Raw genomic sequence first — 24606 nt, 5'->3', positions numbered from 1 at the left:
TGTTCTGACAGCCTACATGTTCTGACAGCCTACATGTTCTGACAGCCTACATGTTCTGACAGCCTACGTGTTGTTCTGACAGCCTACGTGTTCTGACAGCCTACGTGTTCTGACAGCCTACATGTTCTGACAGCCTACATGTTCTGACAGCCTACATGTTCTGACAGCCTACATGTTCTGACAGCCTACGTGTTCTGACAGCCTACGTGTTCTGACAGCCTACATGTTCTGACAGCCTACATGTTCTGACAGCCTACATGTTCTGACAGCCTACGTGTTCTGACAGCCTACATGTTCTGACAGCCTACATGTTCTGACAGCCTACATGTTCTGACAGCCTACGTGTTCTGACAGCCTACGTGTTCTGACAGCCTACATGTTCTGACAGCCTACATGTTCTGACAGCCTACATGTTCTGACAGCCTACATGTTCTGACAGCTTACATGTTCTGACAGCCTACATGTTCTGACAGCCTACATGTTCTGACAGCCTACATGTTCTGACAGCCCACATGTTCTGACAGCCTACATGTTCTGACAGCCTACATGTTCTGACAGCCTACATGTTCTGACAGCCTACATGTTCTGATAGCCTACAGCTGCCCATTATTCACAGATGGTTGGCTATATACAGTCCATATATATTACTTAGCTCCAGCCTCCACACACAAACACACTCACACACGCACACACACACACACACACACACACACACACACACACACACACACACACACACACACACACACACACACACACACACACACACACACACACACACACACACACACACACACACAAACACACACAGAGTGGTGGGGGGAGGGGTGGTGCTGTGATGGCTATGTTAAAATAATGTAACATTCCCCAAGCCAAAGAGAGATCATAAAAGTGTTGCATAACTGTTCTCAGAGACTGACGAAAACAGCTGTAACTGGGGGACTCAAAGGAGAAATATATATTAGATGAAGGGTTCTGGAGAGATGCCATCGTTTCTTTCATCCCTGAACTGAACTTTGATCTATCGAAATGAAACTTCTTGTTTTGCACCCATTTCTCTGTGACTGACAACTAGTCTGACGTAAACACACTGACACAGCTTGGAACTCTGGGGCCGGTTGTTACGTTCCCCAAACAAATGTGTACAAAAGACTGTTGACATCTTGCTGTAGGCTATTGTCTCATGTGATATTCATTTGGATGGACACAGAACACATCCTGATTGGGATCTGATCTAATAATGACGCAGGTGTCGTCTACATCCCTCCTACGCCTCTTCCAGTTCAGACCTGATATATGGTGTGCCTCCCCCTACTTCTCAGACAAGAAGCATACCGCAGAAGAACCCACACAACCGTTCCAATACGCACAGAGGGAGAACGGGAGCCGGGGGAGCTGGCTTGGCAGTGCTGTCTTTAGAGTTGATGCTTGAAGTTATCAGCTCTTTTTTTATGTCATTTCTACGGGGAGATAATCTAATTCTTCCATGATGAAACTTGTGCTTGTTTTTGCTTTGGTTGCGTCTTTCTTCGCAGGTAAGCTATAGGTGAATTTGGTTTGTTTTCAATGGTGCATGTAGTATAGTAGCCGTGTTCCAGCACCATGGAGAGTGCCTCTGCGTGAGCGTGTGTTGCATGTAGTATAGTAGCTGTGTTCCAGCACCATGGAGAGTGCCTCTGCGTGAGCGTGTGTTGCATGTAGTATAGTAGCTGTGTTCCAGCACCATGGAGAGTGCCTCTGCGTGAGCGTGTGTTGCATGCAGTATAGTAGCTGTGTTCCAGCACCATGGAGAGTGCCTCTGCGTGAGCGTGTGTTGCATGTAGTATAGTAGCTGTTTTCCAGCACCATGGAGAGTGCCTCTGCGTGAGCGTGTGTTGCATGCAGTATAGTAGCTGTGTTCCAGCACCATGGAGAGTGTGAGCATGTGTTGCATGTAGTATAGTAGCTGTGTTCCAGCACCATGGAGAGTGCGTGAGCTCTGCGTGTGTTCCAGCACCATGTGTTGCATGCATAGTATAGTAGCTGTGTTCCAGCACCATGGAGAGTGCCTCTGCGTGAGCGTGTGTTGCATGTAGTATAGTAGCTGTGTTCCAGCACCATGGAGAGTGCCTCTGCGTGAGCGTGTGTTGCATGTAGTATAGTAGCTGTGTTCCAGCACCATGGAGAGTGCCTCTGCGTGAGCGTGTGTTGCATGTAGTATAGTAGCTGTGTTCCAGCACCATGGAGAGTGCCTCTGCGTGAGCGTGTGTTGCATGTAGTATAGTAGCTGTGTTCCAGCACCATGGAGAGTGTTGCTCTGTTCCAGCACCATGGAGAGCGTGTGTTGCATGTAGTATAGTAGCTGTGTTCCAGCACCATGGAGAGTGCCTCTGCGTGAGCGTGTGTTGCATGTAGTATAGTAGCTGTGTTCCAGCACCATGGAGAGTGCCTCTGCGTGAGCGTGTGTTGCATGCCTTTTTTTGTTGCCCTGTATGGCGGATTTTCTCTACTTGACTGTTTATCTTGAGTGAAGTTGTTATAATTTCTCATCTACACTAAGTATACCAAACATTAGGAACACCTTCACCCCCCCCCCTTCTTTTTGCACTCAGAAAAGTCTACATTCGTAGGAGCATGGACTCTAAAAGGTGTCGAAAGTGATCCACAGGGATGCTGGCCCATGTTGACTCTAATGCTTCCCACAGCTGTGTCAAGTTGGCTGGATGTCCTTTGGGTGGTGGACCATTTTTGAGTCACACGGGAAACTGTTGAATGTGAAAAACCCAGCAGGGCTGCAGTTCTTGACACAAACCAGTGCGCTTGGCGCCTAGTACCATACTCTGTTCGCACTTAAATCGTTCGTCTTGCCCATTCACCCTCTGAATGGCACATATACACAATCCATGTCTCAATTGTCTCAAGGCTTAAAAATCCTTCTCTAACCTGTCTCCTCCCCTTCATCTACAATGATTGTACTTCATCTACAATGTAGTGACATCGATAAGTGATCGTAGCTTTCACCTGGATTCACCTGGTCAGACTGTCATGAAAAGAGCAGGTGTTCTTAATGTTTAGTATACTCAGTGTATATCACACGTTCATTTTGCAAAACAAAATGGAACCTCTTACCCGATTGTTTAGGAGAAGTAAGTTGTTTTCAACACAGACCCACATTCTGACCGATCTTCTTACGAATCTACAGAAAATCTATTACTTCCCGTTGGAAAAGAACGACAGAGAGAAGATGTGGTACGAAACATGTTTTTAGTCTCTGGATAACATTGTATTTTTATTCAATGGAAATTACAATCTATGCTTTAATGAGAGAATCGTGACAGGTTGCTTGTTACTGTGTTTAAGGTAACACGGTGCTTGGTTGAGGTCCTGTCAAAGGCACTGACCAAACCTGACTCTCACCCTCTGGATCAGGAATGCAAAGACATTCTCAAAGCAGGCAAGTAGTCTTTACATCATCAGTTGTTGTATTTCAAAAGCAGTACATAGAAAAACATAGCACCATAATGGGAGAAAAAAAAACATCTTAACCAGTACTGTAGGAGGAAATTGCTCTTTTATTGTAGAGACGAATCTAAGGCACGTTTCATTAGTGTACAGTGTGGCTTCCCCAGTTGTGAAAGCAATTGTCAGTGCTTGTTTACAAGACTGGGGTTAATGAACCTTGTTTGTCTACCCTGATGCGTGACGCTACCAAGAAATCCCTTTCGTCTGTTTCGCTCTGCAATGTCAATGGAAATCCCTTCCAATTTGGTTTGTTGCAGTTTTAAAACTGCAGTAACTGCAATCGACTGTGGCATTTTGTACGCAGCAACTGCAGAAATGAACTGCAGTTATACTGTACTCTGACTGCAATCTTTTATCCGCAAGGGAAATGAAGGAAAGGAGAGGAGCAGGGGAAGCAATACTTCAGACTATTGACTTGGAGGCAGAGATGGTGAAAGAACGGTTCCTTCTGGAGGGTGGCACCGTTTGTTGCTGATGCAGACAGTAATGTTCTACAGAGTTCTTACTGTAGGTCATAGGGACTCGGTGGGGCTTCTGTTACCACAGAGACCAGAAATATAGAGCTGCAACCTGGCAACCAGCTGAGGAGATATGAATAGAGCAACCTAGATTGGCTTCTGTATTTATGGAAATTATACTTAGCTGAATATAAATATGACACTATGGGAGACAGATGCTGAGCTTTCTCCATACACTGTTGAGTGCCATTTTGCAATGGTCACCAAAATTAACTAATGAAAGCGAGAGTTTGGGACTATAAGGTTCAATCTGTAAAGAAAAGATGATTCTGAGATAAATGTCTTCAAAGTTCCGAACCCTTATTGGTTTGAATAATGTCAGCAATTTTTGTATGGTGTGATTTTGAACTTAAACAACATGAATTGGTGTATTTAGAGGTAGAGAACATTGAACAGAACAAGGCTATGTCAATAGCTAAATTTGAACAAAAATGCAGATAAAACCTTATCGTTCCAAGCTCTCGAAGGGACTATGTTTTGATTGACGGGGAACTTACGGAGCGGGGCTTGAATTGGACAACATGAGACAATGACAGAGTAGTAGATAGTGTGGATATTGAATGTCCCTTCTCCCTCCACCTCCTCTACAGGTGCCCAACATGCTGCTCTTCTGGAGAAGAAAAGTGATGAGGAGGTGCTGACCCATAAAGAGGAGGTCAAAGGTCATGAACCTGAGCTTGAGGTTCCAGGGGCTGATGTGAAGGACATTGAGGCCCGCCTGAAGTCTGTGGAGGAGAAGAGAGAGACACCGGAGGATGAAGAGCACAGCCAGGAATCATGGGACCTCAACGAGGAGAAGGAGAAGAGGATTTGGAAACCAACGCACAGGTATCATCATAAAGAGGTGTCTGAGGAGGAGAGAGAAGAGCCAGACGAAGAACGTAGTCAGGAATCCTGGAGCCTGGGTGATGAGAAGGAGAAGAGATATAGGCCTACCTATCGGTACACCCCAAAGACACACCACAAACCAGACAAAGACGGTTTAGAGGAGGAGAGAGAAGAACCAGAAGAGGAACGCAGCCAAGAGTCCTGGAGCCTGGGCGAAGAGAAGGAGAAGAGATATAGGCCTACCTATCGGTACACCCCAAAGAAATTACACATACGAGATGACAAAGGTGAAAAGTGCAGTCAGGAGTCCTGGGATCTGAAAGATGAGAAGGAAAAGAGAGAGGAGGAAGAGGAAAGAGAGAAAAGAATGTGGAAACCCCCACACAGATCTCACCACAAGAAACACCACAAACGAGGTGCTGACTCATCAGAGGAGGAATCAGAGGAAAAGAGATCAGATGAGTCCGAAGAAGAGGAGGATAGAGAGAAGAGAATCTGGAAACCAACAAACAGGTACCATCACAACAAGCGTCACCAACACCGTGGGGATTCCTCGGCGGAGGAAGAAGAGGAACGAAGGAGTGATTCTGACGAACAGGAGGAGAAGAGGTACGGAGATGCCGAGGAGGAGAGAGAGAGGCAAGAGGCTCTGATGTATTTATCTGTCTATTCATATTTTTCTCTTACAGAAACTGTTTTTCAGGAGTGTATGAGGGGTAGTCAACTAGACTCAACCGGATTGGGGGGGGCACAGGTACATAATTATAATAATTAGATCAGGGTTCCCCAAATGGCGGCTTGTGAGCCATTTCGCCCACCATGTTTTCCGAGCAAAAAAGAAAAGAAAAAAATGATAATAACAATTCATTGTTGGACATGAAAGACTGTAGAAACACCAGGAAATCAGCTCCATGTGATTTTAATTTAGGAAATCTGTTCCCAAGTATTCCCACTCATAATTGAGAGACACGCGATTGTCTACAAATCTAAGCAAAGTTTGAAATTATTACGTTTTACTCAAACATTATATCTGTAAGGGTTTCTTGTGATCAATTTATTTGCAGTCTACAAATGATTTGTAATTATGTTCCAGCCCCCCAACCATCCGCGCAACAAAATATTGTCCCGTGGCTGAATACAGATGATAGTCCCTGCTGTAAATTGACCACAACTAACCCCCAAAAATGTATTGTATTTGAAAATAACAATAATATCATACCTTGATGACATTGAGACACGGTCGCATGTGTGTTTTTTTAATTGGAGGGAAAAGTTGGGAACCATTTTTTTGTTGTTGCTGAATTCCTGGTGATTTTACAGTATTTTTTAAAACAAAAACTAAATGCCCCCATCATCATTTCAAAGTAAAATTGAAGTCACATGTTGTGTGATCCTCCCAACGCCACTCTTCCGGAAAGCATGGAGAAGAAATAACTCTACAGAGTTGGCACACTTGCTATATAATGCAAACATTTTTTTGTGAAAAAACCATCAATGGAGTTGAAAATGCAATCAATGGTAATTTACCTGCAAAAATATTTTTGATGTGAACTATATCATCACCCACAGCCTTGTATCTGCAGCAAGTCAATTTGATGGACAATCTCTGGTGGGAAAGTGAGCATATTGTTTTTATGCAGATTTTAGAATACTCACATGAAAACCTGTCTTCAATTGGATGGAAACGTAGCTTATGCCTCAAATGCCACGACGTCTATGTGGCTCTAGTCATATTAGACACAGCCAAGGACATGCTTTTTAGTCCAGAACTAGGCTTAATCTGTGTCTGGGAAAGGACCCTGAGTGTATATTCTGCTGGTGTTTGTGTGACAGGTACCTGGCGGAGAAGAGGAGTGAGGTGAAGAGTCGTCTCCTGGGCGAGATGTATGAGAAACGTTCTCCCTGGGCGTACAGAGGATACTACCACCCTGCCTGGTGGAAGAGAGGCATAGAGCCACTTACACCATCACATAAGGTTTCTATGTACCACCTATGATGACATAGATATCTTGTTCGACTGGACTACGGTCAAAGTTTGAATCCTTTTTTAGTTTGTATGATTGTGTTGATTTAATTCGTAGTGTTTCTAGACACTCGTTTCTTGTATTTCCTTCCACTGTTTCTATGATGTGATTTGATTGGCTAAGCTGGAGGAACTGGCAAAGCTGCTGAAGAGGCACCAACTGGCCAGCCAATCAGAGCCAGCAGAAGAGAGGCAGAAGAGCATACCTCTAACCCCAGAGGAGGTAATATCGTCACACAATACCTTTACGTAACATGATATGACACAGAACATTCATCTTTATGGGGAATTACTAGGCTTTATCATAAGCATCATATTGAACTTCTTAGATAAGATCTGCTGAGAGATAACTGAAATGAATGATCAGGTTTTGGATGTTTTACGCTGTTGTACACAGACACCAAAATCCAGTTTTTATTGAAGTGAGAAAACACATGGCAAGCCATGAAAATTATGAATGCCCAATATTGGATGTTGCCCTCTGTAGTCTGCTGTGAGAAGAGACTGCCCTCTCTGCTGGATAACAGAAACCATATGCTTATCTCTAGGAGACCTGGCTCAGGGTGAGGCTTCACATCTCAAAATGAGCCGTGATATTCTAGAAGGGAAACGCCTGTGTGTGAATGAGTGTAGGTACAAACACATGAAGAGAAAGCCCCCCTTTGACTCAGAGCATGTCCTCCTACATAGTGGTTGTGGCTCACTCAGCAGCTTAATGTTATTCATATATTCCTCTGCAACTCCTTGTTGTTTGGCACCCATAGGCTTCAAAAGAATCAGGAGTAGGCTAAATAAGAGATGTGTGTCCCTGAAAGAAATGGTGTCCTTTGCACTGTGGAAGCCATCTGCAAGCAATTAAATCACAGGCTTTGAGACTGTGCTTCGAGCTGCAGAGAAAAGCGCATCTCTTTTTCCTCTATCTCCCGCGGTTTTTATTGCTGCAGCAGCGATTGCACCAAAACCTCCGTAATTACAGTACATCCCCTCTTCAAAGGGCGCCCTCACGACCCACCGTACCAAACCACCCCTATTAGAGCTGATAGTGGTGCGGCCCGGGCCATCTTACCGCCTGCGATGGAATACAATGGGGGAGGGAGAGAATGGATGCCTGTTGGCTATTCTTTTTCATCCTGACAGTTTTCAGACTACACTGGGAATATCTACACCATTGAACCGTATTAAGATCCAGGGAAAGTAGTGGCTAATTAAGAGCAGTCTGATTTCAGGAGCTGTGGTTACATGGTGTGAAATATGGCATTTTAAAATGTTTATTTTTATTGAAGGGCTTGCCCTGTTCCAGAAGGGATCAATGCACACAACAAATGTAGTTTTTGAGGTTTCACAATTTTATCAGTGTTCTTTCTACCTAGAATAGTAGCCTAAATGAAGAGATGTAAATTAAGCAATAATAACATGGTGTGTTTTCAGGAGAAGGAGCTGCAAAACCTAGCAGCTATGGACATGGAGCTACAGAAAATTGCTGAGAAGATGCATGAAAACAGGAGCAAATAGATAGTGGCCAGGCCGACAGGGATGCTAAACTACGAGCTCAGTGTGCTAACCTTGTTTAAGAAAACATTAAAGAGAGATGAAGAGGTGGGAGAACAAAAAAACAAATCTAAGAGACTTGCCACAAATTCTGCTGTGATAACAACAACGTAAATAAAGGTTAAATTAAAAAATTCAGGTACAAAAGAATCAGCATGGAGACCGTTTAGTTTCTATTAGATAATATTAAAGATAAAACAGATGCTTTGCTTATTTGTCACAGATTTCTCTATATATTTAAAGTGTGCATTGCCGTTTTCTTCAAACTTTTGAATGGTTGTTTGTTTCTTCAGTGTGCATTTAATAAAATAGATTATCCCGGGACCAAAGCCTAACATCTCAGTATTTTTCCTCCTTCGAAACAATTATACAAAGAACTTTAATACCTCATGAACACAAGCTTATCAACAGTAATAGTATCTTTAGAGCACTGCATTTTATTGAAATTCATACACAGATGCGTTACGGGATGAGTCTTCAAAAACATGACTTCTTTATTGCACCACGGCGCATTCTTCAAAAAAAATGTAATGATAACGAAATGCCGCATTTGGGAGATAAGAGCTTTGGAGAGCAGCTCCATGGCTCAATAGCAGCCAAATGATTATATAACTGATCTTAAGATGCGTGAGAGATTTCAGTCCTATCCCACAAGTACAGATAAATGATGTCATCAATGTTATACATTTCACAACAAATGGGTGACCACAACAAGTTTGATGTGTTATCCCTCTGTGGTCTCTGTGAGTTTCAGTCGCTTTGCGGCTGGCTCCTCTCCTCTCCTCGGGCCCATCTTCGGCGTATCCGTAGCAACGGTCGTCCCTGAGAGGAGGTAGCCCCCGCCCCCACTCATCAGCAGCACGGGGTGCGTCCTGTTAGGCAACACCTACACACACAAACACAGGAAGTGAGGTCAAAGGTAAAAGCTAGTGCTGGTACTACAAACACGGATGCTTCCACAGAGGTACAGTTCAGTTTGAAAATGATTATACCTGGTAATGTCTGATCCAGGAATCGGTGAGTCGCAGGCTGACTGCTCCGCCTTGTTCCCTGAGCTTTGTATAGCACTCTATCAGAGGCTGTGGGAGAGAGAGATTTAATAACAGAGGAGCAACGAAGGCCATATCAGAGTGAACATGACAGGGGTGATATTTCCGAACTCCAGACTAGATTACAGACAGTTTTATCAGTGGATTTGATAGGAGATTTCCCACTGCAGAAAGACAATAAATATATAATTTCAGTACACTAGGGTCTACTGGCAACAACATACTATGAAGGGTCTGTAGTACACAAAGTTTGGGTTGTACAGTAAGAAGACGATTAAATACGCTCCATTATTAAGAACACGACACACACTAGAAAGTATGCCGGTTCGATACACGTATCGCAATACTCTTTAATATCGTGACAAGAAAACAAAACACAAAGCAGGTTTTTATAGGAGCAAAGAGTTTAGTCTGCTTCGTGTTTTCATTTTTGCCATGGGAAAAATATTGCAATACTGGTATCGTCATCAGTACTACTAGGAAGCATACTAGAGAATCACACCTCTTTGTATTGAGAGTACACTACAAAGGGTCTGGAGGGAGCGAGGAACTTGATGAGGCCCAGTAGAACTGGACAGGGGTGGAACCGACTGGCAATCACCAACCTGAGGAGGAGAACAAACAGGTATTAAACACATATTTTACTACCAGTGTGGTGGCCTGTTCGAACACCATGAACATGTTTTCTTCTTTCTGTCCTCCCTCCCGTTGAAAACTGAGCTGGCAAAACTTGACAGATGAAAGCCCTCGCCTCACCGACAAAGCAAATGATTAAACGCAGGATGAGATGACGTGTGCTGAAAGTCCAGACATCAATCGTCTTTAACTAGACGTGTCACACCTCTCTCCCTTCTGATCAAGATAACTGCTGAGCGATCCCCTTTTGCTCGTCTTGTGCGGACACGAAGATGTTAGCATGGCCGTGTTTCACTGATTTTTAGACCGTGCAAGAAAACACCAACATGCCGGCAGAGCAGAAACTGTCACTGTGACTATTTACACGGATTATTTAACTCACGTGTCAAGGGGGTGTAATTTTAGTGCCACAGAGTTGTTATACTGGTTATTAGTGCTCATACATGTTTATTACCTCTTATTAATGGTTTCATAAACAAGTCTAGAGTTCACTGTCGCCAAGTGTTATTAAAACAGAAAGATGGTGGAAGGTGAGAACAGAGAACAGGCTGACCCATCAGCGTTCCTCCCCTCCAGCACGGCAGCAGCAGCAGCTAATTTCTTCCTCTTCTCCTCCATCTTCACCTTCTTCTCCTGGCCCTAAAAAACAACACACAGTTGCTGTTCAATTTGCGCGCCATTGATCGGACTAAGTTGAACAAATCTTTGGAACACGCAAGCACAAACAGGTGTGACAAACAACAGACGCCATTTGCTGCTTTACTATGTGCTGTCATACTCTGATCTCTCTAAGTTTCTCCCTCTCCTCTCTCTCCTTGTCCGCGGCAGGGTCTGTAATGGTACTAGTCTCCATGCATTGGTCCTCTGTGTCTGGGCGGCACTCCTTGCTTTCTGCCTTCTCTGAGTCAGTCTGGGTCAGGTTGGACTTGTCCCCATTGCCTTGTCTGGAATCTGCAGTTGTGACAAAAAAAAAATAAACTTGATCAATTCAATAGATAAGATAGTATAGCATTTGCTGGTCTACTAAATGATTACATTCCTAGTATAAACACAAACGCACACCTGCGTCTATGTCTTTGGCCTCTGTGTCCAGTGCCCCCGCCAGCAGTGCGTTGACATGACAGATGGGGAACTCATGGAGTGTGTCGTGGAAGTGGGAGGGGAACCCAAAGCTCTCCATCCCCGCCCTCACAGGGCCTCCTCCTGGGTACATCTGCACCACTGACCCATAGCCTGGATGAGAGAGAGGAGAGATATATGTATATAATATTATAATATGAAGATGGAAGTGTCACCCTCCCAGGGCAAAGAACCTTGGCGTGGCCCTGGACAACACCCTGTCGTTCTCTGCTAACGTCAAAGCAGTGACTCGCTTCTGCAGGTTCATGCTCTACAACATCCGTAGAGTACGACCTTTCCTACCCATGCCCGCGACGTTCAGGCCCCACCCTACCTCGACTGCAATTTGCAGTTAACAAATGATTTATAATTATGTTCCGGTCCCCGACCATCCGACCAACCAGCTGAATAGAGTTGATGATCCTTGCATACATTTTAAAATCAAACAATACATCTGCCTGTGCTTTTACCAATCTAACTACATAACAATAATGTTAATCATTTGATTTCAATGGTAACCCTCAACTGGGTATGTCAAGATGTAGCCTAGGCCTATCCACAATACAGGTGAATGCATATTCAATAGTAGTGTGTGCATACATTGAGTTATTGAGCTTGTTTTGGTTTATCAGTGGAGTCTATGGTGCTACCGAAGACAAACAATCAGTTTGCCTTCCATATTAGCCTACAGATCAACAACATTTGCATATAAGCATCACTCCAGCATATCACGCCTGTATTGAAGGACATCATATTGTCACACCCTGACCATAGAGAGCTTAGGTCGGGGTGTGACTAGGGTGGGTCATCTAGGTGATTTATATTTCTATGTTGGCCTGGTATGGTTCCCAATCAGAGGCAGCTGTTTATTGTTGTCTCTGATTGGGGATCATATTTAGGCAGCCATTTCTCCTTTGTGTTTTGTGGGATCTTGACTATGGATAGTTGCCTGTTAGCACTATTGTTAGCTTCACGTTTCGTTTGAGATTTTTTGTTTTGCTGTGAGTTTCACATAGTAATAAAAAGATGTGGAACCCAGATCACGCTGCGCTTTGGTCCACTTGGGTAGTTTAGCTATCCGTCAAGAAATAAGCGGGTTGAGACTTGAAATCTGTTGACTCCAGAAATCTGTCATTCATTTTAGTCACGCAATTTTACAGTGCAGTAAACGAATCGCCACTCATTGAATGACATCAAAGACTTTATTGCAGAATCCCTACTGTTAACCAATCACAGACAAAGGGGCGTAGACTTCGGCTTGCTACAGATTGAAAAAAACAAACACCAGACGCCTTAACTCTGGCTCCCTATCACATCTCCCTCCATCGCTCATTTCACTTGGTGCACGTTCAAAATGGTAACCAGCTAACGTTAGGAGCTATTAGCCAATGTAGCTAGCTATCTGATATCTTAACACCATGTTTATCTAACCAGCTAATATAGCTAGCTAGCCAACACCACAGAGGAGTAATCCTTCCTAAAAGGTCACATAGCTACCTGCTTAGCTAGTAAGCTTGCTTATTGCATCCATGTCTGGGCATGTTGACAAGCCTTATTAGTGAAAACCCCAAGAGAAGGGTCCCCCACAACACCCTAGGTCCCGGCGGCCACGGCCTGACAGCGCTGCGGCGCCTAGGGCGATGCGCCTAGGGGAGGGATCCCCTCTGGGCCCCGAAGGACGGGAAGATGATCCATTCAGAGGAGCAGGATGAGGTGAGCTTGATAAAGACTCACCCCGCTCCTGTACAAGGGACTGAAGACAGCCTTTTAACAAAGTGGCTTTTTAACATGTTTTTCATGTCTTAAAAACGTTTTACCTTTGTTAGATCATTAGTACACATTTTAAATGGCCTTTACAGATTTGATGTTTTTATAAGGAAAGTACTTTTATTCATAGTTGTTTTCATTGGTTTTAACAACATGTACTTTTTAACATGTACTTTTTTAACGTTTTTAAATTTAAATGTAACTTTCAAATGCTGTGTTTTATGCTTTTTTGCCGTTTTTATGTGTATAAATGATGTAAAAAATGTATGAGCTGTTTTTAAAGGAATTGTACCAATAAAACTTTTCCAAAAGAAAGAATTAGTAAATTAATTAACTAATATGTGCAATATGTGTATCTTAAATAATCCCATAGCATCCCCCCGTCCCCCTCTTCTCTATCCTTGCACCCCAATGGTGGAACCAGCTTCCCCCTGAAGCTAGGACAGCAGAGTCCCTACCCATCTTCTGAAAACATCTAAAACCCTCTCTCATCAAAGAGTATCTTAAATAATCCCATAGCATCCCCCCGTCCCCCCTCTTCTCTATCCTTGCACCCCAATGGTGGAACCAGCTTCCCCCTGAAGCTAGGACAGTAGAGTCCCTGCCCATCTTCTGAAAACATCTAAAACCCTCTCTCTTCAAAGAGTATCTTAAATAATCCCACAGCATCCCCCCGTCCCCCCTCGCACCACTCCCCACCCTAACAAAAAAAATGTATTTCGTAAACTAACACTCGCACTTTAACCCACCCTATTAGCGGACTTTGCTAATAGCTATTTTGAGTTTTTTTTTTTTTACTATGACGATGATACAGTGCATTTGGAAAGTATTCAGACTCCTTGACTTTTTCAACATTTTGTTACGTTACAGCCTTATTCTAAAATTGATTAAATCGTTTCCCCCCTCCCAATCGACACACAATACCCCATAATGACAAAGCAAAACAGGTTTTTATAATTTTTGCTAAATGAAAGAAAATACTGAAATATCACATTTACTTATGTATTCAGACACTTTACTCAGTACTTTGTTGAAGGACCTTTGGCAGCAACTACAGACTCAAGTATTCTTGGGTATGTCGGGACTTTCATTAATGTGATGCCTGTTATCGACTCAAACTATGTTTAATTGTTACCTGATTAAATTATTCATGTAGCAATTAACTCATTAGGAATTTGGGGCACCACGGGAGAGGTTGTTTAACGAGTTATCTTGAGTTTAAGTCGGGAGGTGGTATAAGATATATCAATAACAGTCATTTATTAATCATTACCTCATGCATAGTCTCATTCTGAACGTCGCAGACCTCTTGCATCCGAAAGAACACCAGACTTTTCTGATCATTCAGTAAAACACAAATGTATTTAGATAATTTATTAACTAAATAATAACACAGAATAAACACACACTTACATGAGACAAAAGTCCCTAGTGGACTGACACAATGTGATGGCTTGTTACACATACGGAGAGGGAGGGGTAGATAAAAAGAGGGAGAGACAAAGAGTCAAACTTATCGTATATACATTTGGAAACTATGCTCACAGTAATCAGAATACTTAATACCCTAACCAGCGCCCATGCGATAAGAAATGCAATGTATATATTAACGCGTAGATGTCTTTGTTTGTCATCTATCTCTGTTGAACCAATCAACCCTTCTATGTGGACAGGGTAGTTATAGTTCATGCATCGGTGTAAGGCTTCGGCTTGTCCACCTGTGGTCACCATGTCCTTAGTTGGAGAGCTTCTCTGGTAGTGGAGTGTTCAAGTAGAATTCCTACTCAGATGCACCAGTGAGATGGGATTTCTTCCTTCCCACCTCGTGTCTTTAGTCAAAGTTCTGGGACCACTTTCACAGGCACAGCTGCAGACAATGTTTCTGGTCTTGTAGTGGAGGTTATCTTCTCACCTCGTGTTGAGTCTCAGAGTTTCAACAATTCGTAACGTTGAGCTCACGCTGTCCGTCTGCTGGTCTGAATATGTTCATTCTTAGCGAGGTCTTTTAAGCACTCTGGTCAGAAAGGGCAGTTCCACCACACTGACAAGCTCCTCTGACCTCATTTTGAGCGTAGCTTAGTTAAAATTAGGATCTCGCTAGAAAACTAAAATTACATGCCCATCTTAACAAAAAAAATAGTTTAATCGTTCTTCATATTGTATTAACATCAAATTGGATGGAAACTTAACAGTCGAAGGGGGTTTCCTTCCTAACTTACAGTATTTTCGTTATATAGTTAATGATATCACAAAATAAACAATATGACATGACTATTCTTTAGATCCACACTGACCATTCCTAACATGCCTATCACAGAAATATTGTTCCAATATTCACTTTTTGGGTGTTATTGTTTTTTTGCAGCAAAAGTCTTCTGACGGGACAAAGGCATTGCTTTGGTAATACTAGAGAGCAGAAGAGACCAGGAGAGTCATAACAAGTATGACGCTGAAAGCTTGGCAAACCTGTATTTGGGGAGTATCTCACATTCTTCTCTGCAGATCATCTCAAGCTCTGTCAGGTTGGATGGGGAGCGTCGCTGCAGAGATGTTCGATCGAGTTCAAGTCCGGGCTCTGGCTGGGCCACTCAAGGACACACCTGCGTTGTCTTGGATGTGTGCTTAGGGTCATTGTCCTGGTGGAAGGTGAATCTTTGCCCCAGTCGGAGGTCCTGAGCAGGCTTTCATCAAGGATCTCTCTGTACTTTTCTCCGTTCATTCCCCCCCCCTTGATCCTCAATAGTCTCTCAGCCCCTGCCACTGAAAAACATCCACACAGCATGATGCTGCCACCACCATGCTTCACCATAGGGGTGGTTCTAGGTTTTCTCCAGACGTGACGCTTGGCAGTCAGGACAAAGTGTTCAATCTTGGTTTCATCAGACCAGAGAATCTTGTTTCTCATGGTCTGAGCCATTTTAGGTGCCGTTTGGCAAACTCCAAGTGGGCTGTCATGTGCCTTTTACTGAGTGGCTTCCGTCTGGCCACTCTACCATAAAAGCCTGATTGGTGGAGTGTTGCAGAGATGGGAGAACCTTCCAGAAAGACAACCAAATCCATAGAAGAACTCTGGAGCTCTATCAGAGTGACCATAGGGCAGCCAGCTCTAAGAAGAGTCTTGGTGGTTCCAAACTTCTTCCATTTAAGAATGATGGAGGTCACTGTGTTCTTGGACCCCTTCAATGCTGCAGACATTTTTTGGTACCCTTCCCCAGATCGGTGCCTCGACACAATCCTGTCTTGGAGCTCTACGGACAATTCCTTTGACCCCATGGCTTGTTTTTTTCCCATGACATGCACTGTTAACTGTGGGACATTATATAGACAGGTGTGTGCCTTTCCAAATCAAATAAATTTACCACAGGTGGACTCCAATCAAGCTGTAGACACATTTCAAGGATGATCAATGGAAACAGGATGCACCTGCGCTAAATTGAGTCTCATAGCAAAGGGTCTGAATACTTATGTAAATAAGGTATGTTTATTTTTTATACATTTGCAAAACAAAAACTTTTCGCTTTGTCATTATGGGGTATTGTGTGTAAATTATGCAGATTATATTATTTATCCATTTTAGAATAAGGCTGTAATGTAAGAAAATGTGGAAAAAGTCAAGGGGTCTGAATACGCCACGTAGGGCTGTGGCATGACATTTTGTGCCCGCTGGTTATTGTCATGCAAAAGACTGCCTGTCTCATGGTAATTTACCGTTAATTAACACACGCACATTTAGAATTTACATGCCTCAATGCATACAAGCCGCTGATGCGCGCCACAATAAATACATGATTTATTTTAGGCAGACCTAAAGAAAGGTTATGACGAGGAAAATGGATTTCAGAAGAACAGAATGTAATTGGCCTATTGTATGTGATGTCACAGTGCCGTGCCATAGACTGTAGGCTTCTGCATTTTGAAGACAAGATATGCTTATAAGTCCCGTGCCATTATTTTATAGTAAGAAGAATATAATTAAACTTAGGTGAAATAGAACCAATATTTTCCCCCAATCCGGATAGAGTACGTATATGTGGATATGGATAAGTGGATATGTTGAGCGTAAAAGTGATCACTTGAAACAAGTCCTATGTGCTAGACTTAAGAGTTATTTGGAAACTTGACATACCTTAGAATGACGTAGAAATCCAAAGATATGGGCTGCATGATGAGACTATAAATGGGACCCATGTCGTCCAAGTTAGACTTTTGACTCATCTGTCCATAGAACATTCTTTCAAGATTCTTGATCATCCTCCAGGTGCTTCCAGGTGCTTTTTTTGTCATAATTGAGTCAACGTTTTGGATGACATGGGTCCCATTATGCCCGGCGAAAACCAAACACTGCATTTCATAGTAAGAACCTCAAACCAATGGTCAAGCATGGTGGTGGTAGTGTGATGGTTTGGGGATGCTTTGCTGCCTCAGGACCTGGGCGACTTGCCTTAAAAGGAGGAACCATAGATTGTGCTCTGTGTCAGAGGATTCTACAGGACAATGACAGGCCATCCGTCTGTGAGCTGAAGTGCAGCTGGGTCATGCAGCAAGGTTGAAGATCTGATAACATTCAGTTTTTTTTAACTTGCAAAAATAGAGATTATCAGAAAGGGGGCAAGTACTTTTTCACGACACACATCAACCACTGTTTGAGGAGCATATTCTCACTGTGCGACAAATGATATTCCGCCCAATATAATTTGCAGATACCCCGTGCTTAATTTGGGAAAACAAGTTACATCTGTTCGGGAACATCAATAGTAGCATGTTTTCAAAACAAAACATATTTCATTAAAATGTTGACAGGCCATCTGTGCCAAAGGAGTTTGGTAGCACCGTAATTGGGGAGAATGGGCTCGTGGTAATGGCTGGAGTGGAATCAGTGGAATGGGATCAAATGGATCAAACATGGTTTCCAGGTGTTTGGTGCCATTCCATTCGCTCCGTTCTGGACATTATTATGAGCCGTCCTCCCCTCAGCAGCCTCCTCTGCTCTGCACGAGAAGGGAATGAAGGAGATGGGATGGGAAAAGCACAGTGGTATTCTGTAATAGCTAAAAGGTAATGTGTCAGCCTATTAATTATAGAAATATACAAAATTCACTATTACTAGGCTATTCAAAACCAAATACACAATAATTTTCTATAATTGTAGGACAACTGTAAGCCGCCCTGCACAATCAATGAACCAACAGCACCGCCTAGGGCGATACTTTCCCTCCCAGACTCGTGGGTAATACAGTCCACACTTAAAGGCAATTACTATAATTCATTTAATTTCGGAGTATAGGCTCGACCAATTATGTACCAAAGACATCTCAAATCCGTTTTGTTTTATGTTTTTCTGCTGTGTGTAATATGTGGTAAACTCAAACCTTATTTTTTTTTTAAACTAAGGTTGACCATCATTTTGATTCAGGTATTTTCAGCCTTAGGCTCATATATAGTCCTATGCGTGTGCATAAGTTCTAATACGTGTATGGGAGTTATGGAATGAATCATCACCTTAGAAAGTGCCGTCCGTTTTGTTTTTGAGGCTTCCACAACGACCATGTTTTTGACTCAGTTTCAACCGGTTAAAAAGTCTTTCTTCAAATTGTTCATCACAGTGAGGTGAGTTTTAAAAGCATGGTACTGTTTGGATGATAAGTGTTCGGTGTGGTTTGTCAATAGCACTGATGTTAGAAGGACAATAGAATGCTGAGTACCAGGTCATTAGCGACCTGATGGTAATTAGCGAGTTGGTACCAACCTGTCCAGAGCACATTTTAGGGCACTGAGCAAATTTCAGGTCTGCTGAGCACAAACTTCAACGTTGTGAAAATTCTTCCAGCGCTGTGTGAACACAGAGGCTGTACCCGCTTTAAGTTACAGTTTTAACAGTGGCCAAGTAGGCTATCGCAGCTATTTGATCATGATGTAGGCCTACCAGAGTGGCCTACTATCAAAAACAATGGAATGTAGGCCTACAGTCCATGAGACTTTTGGAAAAAAAAACATGCAGGGCTTGACAACCTGTTTATACACTTGTCCTTCAGACACAGAGGTGACCGAAAATGTTTTTTTTTTTTTTTTTTTGATGGAAGAAACCACCACAAAATAAAATGCATTATTCTTCACATGCCATTAATACAGAGAATCAGACAAATTATGCTACCCTCTGCCTATTGGCCATTTAGCATATTCAATCCACTTTCAAAATACAACACTGCCCCTTTAAGACAAAACAAAAAGGCTCTTACCTGACTTGCTTTTTCAAATATGTCTAGAGATGTACACATTTTGCGCTCTTTTAGGAAGCAATTGCTCCCCTATCGCTGCCTACAAATGATCTATAACTGGGCTAATAACTCAATAACTAGCAAAGGATATAAACAAAATGTGCACGTGGCTACAAGCAGCTCTCGCTTTGATCTCAACACAAGCGCATCTACCGGCGGTCACGAGTCATGAAGGCAGTCAAATTCCACGTGACCGTGTTTAGTCACGGTAATTAGGTTTCTCCAAGCTCTGATGATGCTGCTGGTCATTGGTAGCCTACCAAACTTGCTAACTGCCTGGTACTCAGCACTAATCGCTCTGACATCAATGAAAATGTTTGGAAAATCTAATCAAACACTTAATGAGAGCCCAGGAGCTCATGTTGCGCAACATTTCTATAGGCTACGCAATTGCGGAAGAAAACAGAGTGATGGCCGCTAATAAAAAGACGAGCATCCCATCAGCTTTCTATAGGCTAGACCTACTATATTTATTTCTCAACTTTCCTAATATTAAGCACACTGCTTATATTTACAACATGAGTATAGCCTACCTATCACTTGTGAATTATACCAAATCAAATAGTATGTCACATGCGCCGAATACAACAGGTGTAGTAGACTTTACAGTGACATGCTTACTTACAAGCCATTAACCAACAATGCAGTTAAGGAAAATATATATATATTTTTTTAAACAATAAAAGTATATTATTATCACTTGTGAATAATAAGAAACAAAGCTTTTTTTGTCAACTTCTTCAAATCATAGTTGCACACCTTATGTAGCCTAGCCCATAGGCTTATATGTTTTAATAACATTTACATTTACATTTAAGTAATAAGGTTTGTATCACAACTAAAGTGGCCAAATAACTTGTTAAAATGAAGCCCATTAATCCGCTTTACAGGGGGTTTAGAGTCTAACTGGGAGACATAAAGCAGCGTGTGAGTTTCAAGTTTGGGGAAGATTGTTTTCACCATAAAAATGCACTTTCTAATAAAAGCATTACATGCATAATCACATTTGCGGTCACTTTTGATAATGGTGTTTTCCGCTAATGGAACAGCCGTGCTTATGGCCTACTACCATGTGCTCATTGCTTCACTTATTATCTGAAGAAATAGCCTAATAGTTTATCAACATTTTAAGCTAAACGTTCTGATCTGTTCCGTCAGCCACATTGCATTAAAGAAAAGTTGTTTTGATGCTATTGGTTGTATTAATTTGGGATCTATTGCATCCCACAACTGTCCCAGACTATGTATGAAATATTTATTTCTCACACAGAATAAGTCATACTATGGGGGACAGTAGATTGACATGGACAGCAAAAGCACTAGCCTGTTAGCCAACAAGATGAGTAGGCCTAACGAAAAGTAAATGTGGAGAGTTCTTCCAATATCTTCAATATGCACCTCGGAATTGGATAAGGACGCACGCAGTTACGTCCCCAATGTGTCTGTCTTCACTTGTATCCTGGTGAAAAAAGACCCGATCACGTGACCGACAGCCATGAGAGTGAGAGACGCTTCCGATTGCACAGCACACCAAGGGACAACGCAGCACTCCGGGCCGCAAAAGGCATGGATTGTTTAGGGTACATTACGGCCACAAAGGGGATGCCGCCGTGAAATTCGAGGAATTATGAAGTGCTTGTCAATTTGTGAATGAGAGACTGATGAATGTGTACAGCCGGCACAAAAAACAAAGCAGAGCTCATGCCTTTCAAGCAACTTTTTTCAAATCAAAACATATAGCCCAACGTTTGTAGCACAAATAAAAAGTTAGTTTAATAACTTCAAATTAAGCATATAGGAGTACTTATTTCTTTGTTAACCGCTCAACGCAGAATAGCCTCATGTGCGCACTCCCTCAAATTGTTTGGAGAAAATATATTTTATTTAACTTTGTTCAATTGTATTCTTCATACTACAAAATAAGGCCACGGAATAATAAGCAAATCTTGCCCGCTAAATGAACTACTGTAGCCCACAGCTATTTGGTATAGACACATCAGACAACTCAGAGGACAACTCAGAGTATGCTATTCTGTTATTCTGAAATAGACTACATTGTCTTTATATCATGCTTTTTTATTTAAATAAATAATGGATTTATTGTGAAGGTGTATGTAGGCTATATTACATGGATCTATTAGACCTTTTAAAATGGCTTGTAGGCTGCTAAATGTGTTTATGTTAATTGACGGTCAATTACTGTGAGACCGGCAGCTTTTTGCTTGGCAATCACCGGCTAACACACTTTCATGACATTCACAGCCCTACTCACGACCACAGCTATCAACACAGTCCAGTTCAAAGTAAATGGCACAGATCCATATATGGCAATGGTCTATTTGCATATAGGCCTACTGCAGCTCTGATTGGTTGTCGCAACGGTCTGTGTAGAATCCTACTCTGATGCGTTCTGCCTACAACAAAATCTCTTGCATTGTTTGTTTCGTTCTGTTGCATTGGAAGAGGCTAATATTGCGTTGAGTAGATCACCATTGCCACAGGAAAGGGAAACGTTGATAGTGTTAACTTTCTAGAGTTTTCCCTGTTAGTTAAGTGAAGTTCAATCTCGTGCTTCTCTCCGTGGCCTGACATTTCTTCTGCGCTCTATAAAGCAGTCCTGGGGAGCCGCGAAGCAGTCTCGGGGCTACTGTGCACACACGCAGCTTAGACTGAACATTGGTCCAGAGCGCATTTTACTATGGTCATGACACCGACGGTGTGGCATGCGGTCACCGCAGCAGCTCTAGACCCACCTAGCTATCTTAAGGTAAATGCACTAACTGTAAGTTGCTCTGGATAAGAGCATCTGCTAAATGACTAAAATGTCATGAAAACAGATGTCTATTCGTTACAGGACCTTCCAATTGAAATGTATTACATAAAACGTTGACTGCTGACATGGCAGTCAGAGCATGGTAAACATAGACAGGGAATAGACCGGCTTGCCACAGAGCAAACACAATTCATAAACCATGCAGAATTAAGCCATCATGTGGCGAGTCCGACATGGCACCCTATTCCCTGCATAGTGCACTACTTTTGAGGCTCTGTTCAAACCTACTACACTATATAGGGAATAGGGTGCCATTATAGATGCAGATCATGGCAGGTCTGGCCATGATACTTCCAGACATTTCTATAGTCTAGTTACCTCCCATCCTCTCCATGACAGCCCCCAGCACCAGTCCAGCACAGGTCTCAAACACCAGCACCTTACTGCCTGCATGGATATTCCCCATAGTCAACATCTGGGCAAGGGTGTCATACCGCAGGTGGCTGGTGGAGGGAGGCAGAGACACAGTCTTGGTTACTACAACAACCACATAAAATACAGAGAGGAACTTCTCTTAATAAAAATGAATTTGGGTCCAGAGGTTTTCCTGATCACTTGACCTAGACAGGAAAAAACATCAGGACCTACAAAGAGGCCTCGGTATGACTTAGCTGGCTACACTCACCATATCTTCCCTGGTTCTCTGCCGTGGTACATCATAGCCAGGACACGACAGGAGGGCCTTAGAACCATCACACTGTTCTCATACCTGGAGGGAACAGAACACAAGACATTCAGAACTTGGAAAGCCCTATTTCATTCATCACTAACCCTGGTCCTGGAGTGTGTGTGTGCAGATATCTATATATTCCACTGACTCACTTTTTCTTTTTTTTCTTGATGTATTTCTCCTGTGCAAACTCAGTCTTGTCCCTGAATGTTGTACTGTTCTCTATCAGCTGCTGGACTATTTCCTATGGAAAGTGAAGTCAGAGGAGCATCCTCAACAAAGACAAATCTTTCATCATGACTTCCAACGCATACTGAACAAAAACATAAATGCAACATGTAAAAGTGTTGGTCCCATGTTTTACGAGCTGAAATAAAAGATCCCAGAAATGTTCCATATGCACAAAAAGCTTATTTCTCTCAAATTTTGTGCACACATTTGTTTACATCCCCATTCGTGAGCATGTCTCCTTTGCCATAATCCATCTACCTGACAGGTGAGGCATAATATGGAGCTGAATAAACAGCATGATCACTACACAGGTGCACCTTGTGCTGGGGACAAAAGGCCATTCTAAAATGTGCAGTTTTGTTACAACACAACGCCACGGATGTCTAAAGTTGAGGGAGCGTGCAATTGGCATGCTGACTGTCGGAATGTCCACCAGAGCTGTTGCCAGATAATTGAATGTTCATTTCTCTACCAATGTCATTTTAGAGCCCAGCCTCACAACCGCAGACCACATGTAACCACGTCAGTCCAGGATCTCCACTTCCAGCTAGTGACAACTAATCCACATTAATGACAACTAATCCACATATATCCAGAGGTACCTGTCCCTTCAGACCCTGCTCTTTGAGGGTCTCAATGTCATCTCTGGTGAGTTTCTGTGATTTCCCATCATCCAGAATGTTCCGGTTGTCCGTTCCTGCTTCCTTGGCATCTAAAGAGGCGCACAAAAACAAGACACAGACATCAACTCGGTGCCTGGACAACTGAATCCTTACTGGAATGAGAGAATAATAATTGTTGTTGTCGGCATGTAGCTACCTGCAGAGCTCTCGGCGCATTTAGGTTTCCGTGGCTGCAGTGTCCCACCAGTCACAACTTCAAAGGTGGTCCCATACAACTCCCCCACTGCATTGTCCAGGAAGAACCACTGCTTTTCAAATACTGTTTTCCTGGGGTTGGGAAGAAGACATGTCAGATAACCTCAAACGCACATTGACACACAGTGAGTCCACTGTGATACACTATACTGACTACACAACTGGAGTGCTGCCAATACGTCATCCAGCTTGAAGCTGGCAACATGACATTATCTTCTATAAAATGTAAAAATGCTACGTTAAAGTTACCTGGCTGAGTATCCTACTCCTAGCTAGCAAGCGATGATGACAATTGGACAATGCTAATCCACCAGACATAGCTTGCAAACTAGTAACACTAGTACAGGCAAAAGGTTTGACTTGACTGTGAAGCATTGTTAGCGAACGTAAATCAACAGATAATGCGATTGTGCATGTGCATGTTGTGTGAGGACTCACTTTTTCTTTTGAATCTGCACAGCTTTGTAGATGTCTCCCCGTTTCAGTACTACGTAGTCACCCTCATTCACTCTGTGCTGGGAGTCATTGTCGCCATTGTCCGCCATTAGAAAGCTTGATAGCCAGCTTAGTAGTAAAATCGATTTTTCACCCACTAGAATGTGAGTTTTAAATCACCAAAGAGAATAATAATGTACTGAAATCAAGTATTTTTGGGAGAAATCACCTACTGAATTTACCCACGTGCTAGCCTGCATTTCCTTAGCATTCAGGACAATTAGTCGACGCTGTA

At 42.7% G+C, this 24606-nt stretch overlaps 2 protein-coding genes across 4 annotated transcripts; one reads left to right on the top strand and one right to left on the bottom strand.

Annotated features, from left to right (window-relative positions):
- Window positions 1–1340: 1340 nt before the first annotated feature.
- On the top strand, window positions 1341–8574 carry LOC135505719 (golgin subfamily A member 6-like protein 24). 3 transcript variants are annotated; one of them, XM_064924786.1, is made up of 7 exons: window positions 1341–1535; window positions 3182–3228; window positions 3340–3433; window positions 4610–5456; window positions 6681–6822; window positions 6995–7093; window positions 8299–8574. In XM_064924786.1, the coding sequence occupies exons 1-7, from the start codon at window positions 1487–1489 to the stop codon at window positions 8380–8382; spliced, it is 1362 nt and encodes a 453-aa protein (XP_064780858.1). In that variant the 5' UTR covers window positions 1341–1486; the 3' UTR covers window positions 8383–8574. The 3 variants fall into 3 exon arrangements, with proteins under 3 accessions (XP_064780858.1, XP_064780857.1, XP_064780859.1); XM_064924785.1 differs by having other exon boundaries at window positions 4610–5486; XM_064924787.1 differs by lacking the exons at window positions 3182–3228; window positions 3340–3433 and having other exon boundaries at window positions 4610–5486.
- A 258-nt stretch (window positions 8575–8832) lies between these two features.
- trmt6 (tRNA methyltransferase 6 non-catalytic subunit) lies at window positions 8833–24606 on the bottom strand. Its single transcript, XM_064924783.1, has 12 exons — window positions 24315–24606; window positions 23818–23948; window positions 23601–23710; window positions 22920–23011; window positions 22723–22806; window positions 22416–22540; window positions 11166–11336; window positions 10882–11054; window positions 10657–10742; window positions 9970–10072; window positions 9411–9497; window positions 8833–9304 (listed from the first exon to the last, which is right to left on the bottom strand). Exons 1-12 carry the CDS (start codon window positions 24419–24421, stop codon window positions 9143–9145), a joined length of 1431 nt encoding a protein of 476 aa, XP_064780855.1. The 5' UTR covers window positions 24422–24606; the 3' UTR covers window positions 8833–9142.

This window comes from Oncorhynchus masou, chromosome 19 (genome assembly GCF_036934945.1).
Source record: "Oncorhynchus masou masou isolate Uvic2021 chromosome 19, UVic_Omas_1.1, whole genome shotgun sequence".
In the NCBI taxonomy this organism is placed as follows: domain Eukaryota; kingdom Metazoa; phylum Chordata; class Actinopteri; order Salmoniformes; family Salmonidae; genus Oncorhynchus; species Oncorhynchus masou.
This window is presented reverse-complemented; position numbering and strand designations above follow the sequence as displayed.

Coding starts and splice junctions, on each gene's coding strand:
- LOC135505719 (XM_064924785.1), top strand. CDS start 1,487: ATGATGAAACTTGTGCTTGTTTTTGCTTTGGTTGCGTCTTTCTTCGCA. Junction 3,229..3,339: donor AACGACAGAGAGAAGATGTG/GTACGAAACATG, acceptor ACTGTGTTTAAG/GTAACACGGTGCTTGGTTGA. Junction 3,434..4,609: donor CAAAGACATTCTCAAAGCAG/GCAAGTAGTCTT, acceptor CCTCCTCTACAG/GTGCCCAACATGCTGCTCTT.
- trmt6 (XM_064924783.1), bottom strand. CDS start 24,421: ATGGCGGACAATGGCGACAATGACTCCCAGCACAGAGTGAATGAGGGT. Junction 23,012..23,600: donor AGCAGGGTCTGAAGGGACAG/GTACCTCTGGAT, acceptor CACTTTCCATAG/GAAATAGTCCAGCAGCTGAT. Junction 10,743..10,881: donor AGAAACTTAGAGAGATCAGA/GTATGACAGCAC, acceptor GTTGTTTTTTAG/GGCCAGGAGAAGAAGGTGAA.